Source organism: Abrus precatorius, unplaced genomic scaffold (assembly GCF_003935025.1).
Source record: "Abrus precatorius isolate BTA unplaced genomic scaffold, Abrus_2018 Scaffold11, whole genome shotgun sequence".
Lineage (NCBI taxonomy): Eukaryota > Viridiplantae > Streptophyta > Magnoliopsida > Fabales > Fabaceae > Abrus > Abrus precatorius.
This window is the reverse complement of record NW_020874303.1, coordinates 18725651-18735924: the sequence shown is the minus strand read 5'-3', so window position 1 is coordinate 18735924 and position 10274 is coordinate 18725651. Positions and strand designations below refer to the sequence as shown.

At 32.6% G+C, this 10274-nt stretch overlaps 1 protein-coding gene across 6 annotated transcripts; it reads left to right on the top strand.

Moving 5' to 3' along the window:
- On the top strand, positions 1-8166 carry LOC113855360 (calcium-dependent protein kinase 1). 6 transcript variants are annotated; one of them, XM_027486979.1, is made up of 9 exons: positions 1-749; positions 898-1100; positions 4539-4653; positions 5283-5398; positions 5730-5902; position 6305; positions 6786-6913; positions 7017-7116; positions 7843-8118. In XM_027486979.1, exons 1-9 carry the CDS (start codon positions 119-121, stop codon positions 7921-7923), a joined length of 1548 nt encoding a protein of 515 aa, XP_027342780.1. In that variant the 5' UTR covers positions 1-118; the 3' UTR covers positions 7924-8118. The 6 variants fall into 6 exon arrangements, 5 of the variants coding, with proteins under 5 accessions (XP_027342780.1, XP_027342779.1, XP_027342778.1 ...); XM_027486978.1 differs by lacking the exon at position 6305 and having other exon boundaries at positions 898-1041; positions 4501-4653; positions 5730-5897; positions 7843-8166; XM_027486977.1 differs by lacking the exon at position 6305 and having other exon boundaries at positions 5730-5897.
- The last annotated feature ends 2108 nt before the right edge of the window (positions 8167-10274 follow it).

Genomic DNA, 10274 nt, shown 5'->3' with positions numbered 1-10274 from the left:
TAATTATGGCAGCAAGCCGGCCACTTTGTTTAAAGACACACAACACTTGCCTTTGTTATCCACAAACAACCTCTTCTTCCGACCACCACGTCGGTTACCCTCATTGACTCAATAGTCCATGGGCAACTGCAGCAGCGGCGGTGCCGCCGCAACCACTTACTCCGAAAACCCTGCCCCCCACAACGGCCTCACAGTTCTCCCCCCAGACTCCAACCCTTCACCCCCACCACCCTCCTCTTTGGGCCGCGTGCTTGGCCGACCCATGGAGGACGTCCGGTCCATTTACATCTTCGGGCGCGAACTGGGCCGCGGCCAATTCGGTGTGACTTACTTAGTGACCCACAAAGTGACGAAGGAGCAGTTCGCTTGCAAATCAATCGCCACACGCAAGCTCATTAACAAAGATGACATCGACGACATTCGCCGTGAGGTTCAGATCATGCACCACCTCACCGGCCACCGCAATATTGTCGAGCTCAAGGGTGCTTACGAGGACCGCCACTCCGTCAACCTCATCATGGAACTCTGCGCCGGAGGGGAACTCTTCGACCGGATCATCGCCAAAGGCCACTACTCCGAGCGTGCCGCCGCCAACTCGTGCCGCCAGATTGTGACCGTTGTGCATAACTGTCACTCCATGGGAGTGATGCATAGGGACTTGAAGCCTGAGAACTTCTTGTTGCTCAGCAAGGACGATGATTCCCCCCTCAAGGCTACGGATTTTGGTCTCTCTGTGTTTTTCAAACCAGGTTAATTAGTTAATCAATTGTTAGGGTGTGCTTAATTTGTTCAATTTATTTGGGAGAATTAATTGATCTGAACCAAACATGGTGTTATTACTGTGGTGGTTCTTGCATTCGTTGACTTGGGTCCTTTTATTTTGACTTTTGAGAGCAGGTGACGTGTTTAAAGATCTCGTTGGGAGTGCTTACTATGTTGCTCCTGAGGTGCTGCGAAGGAGTTATGGGCCTGAAGCTGATATTTGGAGTGCCGGGGTTATATTGTACATTCTGCTTTCTGGTGTTCCACCCTTCTGGGCAGGTAAAATTTCTTCCTTTGTAACCATTATTTACTATTTAGATGGTCATATTTACTGTTGTATATTGACGAGATCTAAAGCATGGGTACTTCATTCTGTGAGGTGCACCCTTATTGGATATGAAATAGATTCTCAGGAACCCGGTATCTTTGAGACATGCCTTGTTTCTTTGACCAACTAAGCTTACTAGCTAATGAGTACCTATCAATACTTCTCCTTAAAATTTCACTTTGTGGGCAAGGTGAATGGGTTGAGGCTGCTAAAATAAAGTCCCACCGTTGCAGCCTAAATCCAGCTCTCACTCCTCCTAGGTCAAACACATGTGAGTGCTCTCATTTATCTTTAGAGGTGTGTCTATTGTCACTCTGATTGAGGTAAGGAAAATTTTTTCCAAGTTATAAAACCTTATTGGAGGAAGCTTTTCGAGGTATTTTGAATAGTTATCAAGTCCACAAAACGGAAGCTTTTTTCGAGGTGTTTTGAGCAGTTTCAAGCCCTTTACACCCAAAATTGCTCAATGACTGGTAAGAAATTACGCCAAGTCCATAAAACTAGATGCTTTTTCGAGGTGTTTTCGAGGATACCTTGGCTCCTGGATTGAGAATAGCTAAAATTGCTCGAAAAATAAAAACAATCAGAAATTATTCCAAGTCCACAAGACAAGAGGATTTTTCGAGAAGTTTTTGAGTAGCCCTTAGGTTCTTTACACCAAAAATTGCTCGAAAAACATAAATAACAGGAAAATATTCTAAATCTACCAGATTGAAAGCCTTTTCAAGGAGTTTTTGAGGGCTCCTAAGTCCCTAGCAACACAAAATTGCTCAAAAAATAATAAGTGGTCAGAAAATATTTTAAATTCACAGACTTGGTTGAGCTCCAGATTTCCTCTATAATTACTCAAAAAATAGGAAATGGTTAGATAAAATATTCTAAGTCCACGAGAGCAAAAAAAAATGGAAATTAGTTGAAAAATAGAAATCAAGAGGAAAATTAATTTAAGTCTATAATGTTAAATGAGTCTCTTAGATTTCTCTCATAACTGCTCGAAAAATAGAAAACAAAAAAGAAAAGATTCTAAGTTTATAAGAGTCATGATAGGACTCAAAAGTTATTATAAGGCTTAGAAGTGGTTACCAGCAGTTATCGCCAGACGAAGGTATAACAATACGAAAAAGGATCATGGACAATAGCAGCTATGAAAGAAATCACAACCAACAGTATGATCAGAGCCAATCGTGGATAATGGACAATAGTTGAAGGCAGTTACCGAGAATTGTCCTAAAAAAAAGGAGAATGATGGTGATTTTTCTTGCCTATAAATATGTCAAAGCTTCACTTTCTAGAGGATGACTTTTTACACCCAGATACCGCACCTAAAAATCTCTGTATGCTGAAACCCTGTATCGTGTTAGACACCAGCTACAAGGAGACTCACAGTGGCCGTTATTCTCTGTTGTGAGGAGTCGTATGTTACATTTCTGCATATTTATGTTTTTGTACTTTAATTTCAGCTCACTTTGCTTGTTTGTTATCTTTTGTGTCTGTTTCTGCAATTCAGTACTTGTTTTGCACGCTTTATGTAAAACCTTTACATTTAATCATGTTCACGTAATTATTTCTGCTATTTAGTGCGTGTTTTGCACGATTTATGTAAAACCTTTACCTTCAATCATTTTCATGTATTTATTGTCCATTATTCCTGTTTAATACTCTATTTTATAATGTCAATTTGGGCATTACGTTAAACAACACACTTAAAAGAACTCAAAAAGAACCCAAATCCAGTCTCCCTCTTGGATTATTTGTTTACATACGGTCATTTTTCACCGTAAACACACTCCTATTTAAGTGATTTTTTTTTAACATATCCTTTTTTCCTCTTATAACAATGTTACTAGTTAGGATATTTTAGATAAAAAATTGTTAAAAAAGGTGACAATAGACACAAAGGAATAGTAATAGACACTCCCCTTTTTTAGTGCTTTGTTTTTTGCAGTATATTTTGCCATGAAATAGGGCATCATTACTGCTATAGTTGTAATGAGATCCCCTAGCCTCCCCTCCGAACTGCATTGCTGCACGTGTGTAGTAATATTGCAACTTTTTCCTTGCTACTCAATGTTCTTAGTTGAGTTTGGCCCATTAATTTGAACATTTTATTTTCTTCTCCAGTATCGAAATCCACTTTACTTTTTTGGGCTTGGCTTCCATTCCCTTTTTGAAAGATGCATCTCTTCTTACTTAGCACCACATGCCAAGTTTCCCCTATTTGTTTGGGTTTCGCAGCATCACTAACCTTCTGTTTCTCTGCCATGTTGTTCATTTTCCCTTCATCTGTCCTCTTCCTCACCAGGGATTGAGTACAACAGTTTTGATGGTGGCAACTTGGTTGACATGCTATACCTTTCATTTTAATAAGTAATAATTATTAAAATGAATGTTCTCAAAATAATATTTTTCCAATTAAACTTTTATCTTAATGTGGTTCTCAGTATTAGTTAAAACGTTAAGAATAAAATTTCATGAATTTACTTAGTAGCTAAATTCGTGTCACTGATTCTTTAATAATTTAGAATGAACACTAATTATTGAAACACACACCTTTGTACAACTTTGAGAAATACATTACGAGTAACTCTTTTTAAATGGATAATCAAAATAAAAGTATTAGTTCAGGTTAATTAGATAAATTTAATTAGAAGTAACATAAAATAATTAATAACTGAAATGATAGCAACAAAATTATTATTAAGAGTAATAGTGATAAGAATAAAATGTTAGTCAATATTTGTCAACAAAGGTTGGTCTAGTTGATAAAGATTAAATTCATATCTCACAAATACGTGGGTTTAAATCCCACTTTCGATGTGAGGACCTCATTAGTGGGTGATCTCTAAGTACTTTGTTAAGCATTTTTTGAGCCTTGAGATATGCCTTATCCTGCTGAACCTCTAGGACCCAACTTATCTAAATTTTTTGTAGTAAAAAAAATGTTAACGAGTATTTGATTTCTGTCACGCAAGCATTCACAAATTAAAGAAGAAAGAGAGATGTTACATGACTAATTTCACCTTATATACTAGTTAAACCATTTTCCCCCAAAAAATGATATTTTTGTAGTTAAGATTAATGATTTTCCTATTCCTTTTGTCAAAATTTTCATTTTTGTTTCCCTACTTAATCCAACTTATTCATCCTTACTTGTGAGATGTAAGTTTATTAATTTCTTTTATTATAAGTGTTTTCATAGCAAGCTACAAATATTTAATTCTATTTATGTTATGTTATCATTTACAATTTGTGTTTAAAAATTTATATTAATATACGCATATCTTTAATTTTTAAAGGTTGTCTTATTTAACAAAACTGTTATTTTGAATGTCAGTAGGATTGTTACTTTGATTTACGTGCTTTCAAACCTTTCCAATGTTTTTCACTGTTTTTTAATTTTTTATGTGAAGAAAATGAACAGGGTATCTTTGATGCTATTCTTCGTGGACATATTGATTTCGTATCGGATCCTTGGCCTTCCATATCAAGCAGTGCCAAAGATCTGGTCAAGAAGATGCTACGAGCTGACCCCAAAGAACGGCTTTCAGCACTTGAAGTACTTAGTAAGTTAAATTCTACTCATGACCATGTATTTTTTTATGCCAAAAAATGATTTATATTTTATGTTAATCATTGTGACACTGAAAAAAGGGTGGCATTGTTTACCCTTCTAGAATGGACAACGCAATGATTCAGTGAGGCTTAGATAATGGGTGAGAAATAGGATATGAATATTCAAAATAGTTGTCATTAGATTGATTTGTGATATTGTCAAGGACATGGGATTATTGAAGTAGTGTGACTCTATTCAGTGAGACAGATAAAGAGAAAGAAAAAATATTTTCACATCGGAGACACTTCAACTCGCTCTCAAGAAAAAGAAAAAGAGAAAATAAAGGTAGGCTAGGAACCCAAGTATTCCTCCTATTAATTGCGTAACTATAGAGTTTCTTATAGCCTCATGTATAATGTGCTCTTGTTTTGCCTCTCATCACAACCTTATTATATAATAAGTTTTCACTGTAAAGAGTAGTATGCTTGAGTTTACTCTTTTGATTAATATTTTGCTCTTAAAATGACGGCACCTATCTCTAGCACCGGCACATCATAAGAGCATTTAAACTATAACTTTCTTGGCAATTTAATTATTTAAATTAACCAGTCATAAAAACATGTTATATATGCTCTGTAGATCATCCCTGGATGAGAGTAGATGGAGATGCATCTGATAAGCCTCTCGACATTGCTGTTTTAACCAGAATGAAACAATTCCGAGCAATGAACAAGCTGAAAAAAGTAGCTCTAAAGGTAAATTATCTTTTATCATTATTTTTGTTATTGTTCTCACATGAACATCATAATCACGCTTTTTGTAAAATATCTACAACTACAAACACTGCTATGTTAGTTAAATGAATAAACATGGGGAAGGCATTCATAGCTGACTAGATCAATGGATAGATGCTTTTGTTTCTGTTATGTTTCCTCATTTACTAAACTAATCATTCGAGTGCAATGGAAGTAGTAGGCTATTTAGTTTTTGAATAAGATTAGTCTGCTTTAAAGAATCTGTTTTCATACACAGCCTCTATCCACTATCCAGAGCAAATGACATGAAAATTATTTTATTTCATTACAGGTTATTGCTGAAAACCTTTCTGAAGAAGAAATTATTGGCTTGAAGGAAATGTTCAAATCCATGGATACAGATAATAGTGGAACAATCACTTTTGAAGAGTTGAAAGCTGGTCTCCCAAAACTGGGTAGTAAACTTTCTGAGTCTGAAGTAAGGCAATTGATGGAAGCGGTAAGGTTATTGTTCTTTTCTTTCTTGAATGTACCTTTGCCTAGTGGTTCTTCTGGAAGATTTGCTCTCCATTTTTTGATAATTGGTGACAACGTTTGAAGTTCACATAATGTTTCATCCCGTTTCTACAATTTGACCTGAAACACTAACTAAGGTTTTCACACTGCATAGAATGTGGTCACACAGAGGTGATAAAATGTCGTATGATATTCTTATCTGATCAGTATGTTTATTTGAGTAGACAAATGTAAACAAAACTGTTGGAACATGATCTGGCATATACCCACTAGTGCTCTGCTAGATGTTTCAGACAATTGTATTTCTGGGTCCATTATTTATATTTGGTCATATGTTACAATACGTTTTCGCATAACTTTATTGTATTTTTTTTACATGTCCTTCTATAGTGTCTTGTTAAATTTAACTTTCATCGCTAAACTATTGGAGTTTGGCTTTTCATGGCTAAGGCTGTGTGTCATATACAGTTAAACTCATTCTGTGCAATCTCATCTCCTGTTCTGCTCATAATTATCTGTATCCAAAACCTGGTTTGGCATTTCTGATGAATATGATGCTAAATTACTGGAGCTTCGCTTCGCATAGCTAAATCTCTCTGAATCCTTGTATATGCTGTATGTACGATTTAGCTCTTTCTTTGTAATCTAATCTCATATCCTGTCTTGTTGATAATCATTTGCATCCAGGCCTTGCCTTGCACTGACAAATAAATCGATGCTTCATGCATCAATGTTCTTTGTGCACAATTGCTGAGAAAGGAGATGCCAAGATCATATCTTTTTAGCTACATGATATTGGGATTACTAGTTTGCCATTTCCCTTGATTTTAATTAAGGCTTTTCATTAACTATATGATCATAATTGTTTTAGGCTGACGTAGATGGGAATGGAACGATTGATTATATTGAATTTATAACTGCTACCATGCACATGAATAGAATGGAAAGAGAGGACCACCTTTATAAAGCCTTTGAATATTTTGACAAGGACAAGAGCGGGTAATCTCATTTATTTTTCCTTCATAATTTAAAGTTAGCATCATTATCACCTTAGATGTTGATTTTTGTGTTGGTTTTCTTCTTGTTGCTTCTATTTTCGTAGGTACATCACAATGGAAGAGTTGGAAATAGCCCTTAAGAAGTATAACATGGGTGACGAGAAAACAATAAAGGAAATCATTGCTGAAGTTGATACTGATCATGTATGTTACTTTCTTTTTACCTTACTTGTTTTTGCTTCCTTCATTTCATACCTGTCGTTAAATTTTTTTAAACACAAGCACGTGTAAAAATTATGTTATTCATGAAAATGCTGTAATTATATTGTTGGATAATGCTGCTTTCCTGTTTCATAAAGTGAAAAAGGAAATACTATTGAGTAATGCATCTATATATATGATGGGTTCAGAATATGATTATTTTTCGAATAATACATCATGTTTGTCCCTTAAATTATGAAATGGTGTTAATTTAGTTTCTGAAATTATAAAAATGCCATTTTAGTCCTTAAATATTAAAGAATGGTTATTTTAGTTCATGAAGTTACGAAAGGATAGTCATTGTGGTTCCCAAAATTACAATAATAAGGACTAAAATGGCTTATTGATATTCTTGATCAGTATGGGAACTGTTGGAAGACAATTCCATATTGACGACGGTTCGGTTGCTGGAAAGGGGAGCAAAGGACTAAAACGGCTTACATTTGATAATTTTAAGAACTAAAATAACATTTTTATAAATTTTTGAACCTTTTTGTAAGTTTAAAAAATAAATTGACTGATGTTTATATTTTCATGAAATTTACTAAGGCGGAGACTTTAAGATTTGTGAACTTTATCATTTTATGAGGCCAAGTCCTTGTTTTCATTGTTGGTTGTAAGGTGTTTTTTAATCATCCTTTGCTATATTAATTCTCAAATTTCTTGCAGGATGGAAGAATTAACTATGACGAATTTGTAGCCATGATGAGGAAAGGCAACCCGGAAATAACCCACAGACGTCGCAAATAGCTCTGCATGAGAAAGCTCTTTCTGTCTTTTGCCTGCTAATTTGCTTGAGAGATTGGGCACTTAACGTGACATTTATACTGCTTGAGTAGACATGAATGTGTACAAATTTAATTTAAAACTGATCCACCCCTTTCTCCCTAACGAGGTAAAATAACAAGTGAGACTTTATTCGGCTCATTGTTAACTTTATAATTAAATTGATTGTTCTTTGATTCACCAATATATCAATCATGACATGATTGTGCAATGATGGTCCTAATTGCCACTCCGTCACAGGGAACCGTAATCAAATGATATGAGACAATGCTCAGTTCAGGTAAGTTTATGAATAAGTTTTTGTAAGAAAAAAAAAATTAATTTATATTTTTTATTCTTTAGAAATTATTTTCATTTATTTCTTTTAATTTTTTTTAAAATAATATATTTTTATTTTATGAAATAATAAGTATTATTTTTCTTCTATATACTTTAATCTGCAGATGTGGTTGAGTTTTTTGCATTATTTGCGATCTTGTTCAATCCTGATGAATTGTTCAACGTACGTCTTTGAAAAGACAAGATGTTTTCAAAATAACAAAATAATTATGACCAAAGTCAAGATATTATGGAATTGATCTATGGTGAATGGTTAATTAATTGCAGAGACATTCATAAAATAGTTAAGTTGTCTAATATACATTAAAAATTTATATATACAATAATTTGGTCAAGCAAGTTTCATTTTTATCTTTCTTTAGTTTGTTGATTGATGAATATGTAGATATTTCTAATAATGAATTTCAGTAATTTTAATTTTTTTATAATATTATATTTTAAAAGTCAAGATCCATCAATAATATGTCTTAAACTTAAACTTAAACACTTATATTATTTAATAATTTATTATAGAGGTAAGATTATTCAATTTAATCATTAATTATTTTATATGAATATTTTTATCAGGTGCTTACCATGATACTCCTGAAATTATGGGGACATTGTATACTCTTTCTATATTAAAGGGTATGATTTTTTTAATATCTTTAAAATTAAAAATATTTATGTTTTTTTAAATAAATTATTAACTTTAATAGTCTTTCATTTTAGAGAGTACCGTAACATTTATCTTTTTATAATTTTATATAATTTAAACATTGTAATTAAGTATAATGCACCGCAGAGAGTAAGGTTTGAAACTCTGATCGGAGCCCAATTCTCTCAACTCTTGAGCCACCGGTTTTCAAATCATTCAGAAAAACATTGTAAGTATATTATTTAAAATGTTTATTTATATTTTTAAAATATATTCATTAAAATAAAATATTAAGATGAAGTATTTAATAATTTTTAATGAAATTTTATAAAATTAATCTATTTAATAATTTTTTAATCAGTAATTAAATTAATTAGTTTTACATTTAAAAAAATTATTAAATAATATAAAAAATGCAAGTTTAACATCTTATCCTAATTCAATTTCAAAAAAATTTCACAGTCTTCCTTTTTCGCTTAACTCAAAGGTCACATTACGGCCCCGCCATTTTTGTCTTTTCCAAAACTTGGCACAAGCAATAATTCTCTTTCTTTTTGCTTGATCTCAAATCTCACTAGACAATTATCGGTATCCATGTTTGGGTGGCCATGGAAAGCCTTATTCTTCTTGCCGTGTTCTTTTGTAATTCGTTGATTTTACACACACACGTATGACTAAAAGCCAATATACATATTTTTATACAATAATAACAGTTTTATATTATATTCTATCATGGATCTTTTTCAACAAAATTTAAAAACTTTACTTTCTAATGATGTATTTTCAAACAATTAATGTCTAGTTAAATCAAAATTACAAATAAAAACCATTCCATTTTACATTAAGAGTGCTTATAGACCGATCTAATTTGACTTGAATTATAAATTTAAACAAAAAAAATGATAAGTTTAATTTATTGTTCTCTGATACGGTATAACTTTTATATTTTACATCGAAGAATAACTTTTAATGAAAAAAAAAATAGATAAAAGAAGCAAAATTTAAGGCAAGAAGCCAAGAAGAGACAGGATTAAGTTTGTAATCATAACAATTTATTGCACGTGTCATTGAACTTGTGCTAAAATACACTTATAACCTTTAACATTTAAAAAATTACAAAAATATGTTATATATATATATATATATATATATATATATAAATTAAAGAAATTTTATATTAATTTAAATGATACATAATACTATTATTTTATTATATAAAATAAAGGATGTTAGGGGTGGTATAAATAAAGAAAATAGTATTAAGTGAAATTTTATTAAACTTTATGGGAGTATGAGGGTAATACATGTTTATTTTATGTACAAACACGTATTCATATTT

What these genes read in the sequence shown, in the direction of transcription:
- LOC113855360 (XM_027486979.1), top strand. Translation starts at nt 119, where the DNA reads ATGGGCAACTGCAGCAGCGGCGGTGCCGCCGCAACCACTTACTCCGAA. An exon ending in ATGGTCATATTTACTGTTGT is followed by an intron (nt 1,101 to 4,538) that starts ATATTGACGAGA and finishes ATTCTTCGTGGA; the next exon opens with CATATTGATTTCGTATCGGA. An exon ending in TTCAGCACTTGAAGTACTTA is followed by an intron (nt 4,654 to 5,282) that starts GTAAGTTAAATT and finishes TATGCTCTGTAG; the next exon opens with ATCATCCCTGGATGAGAGTA.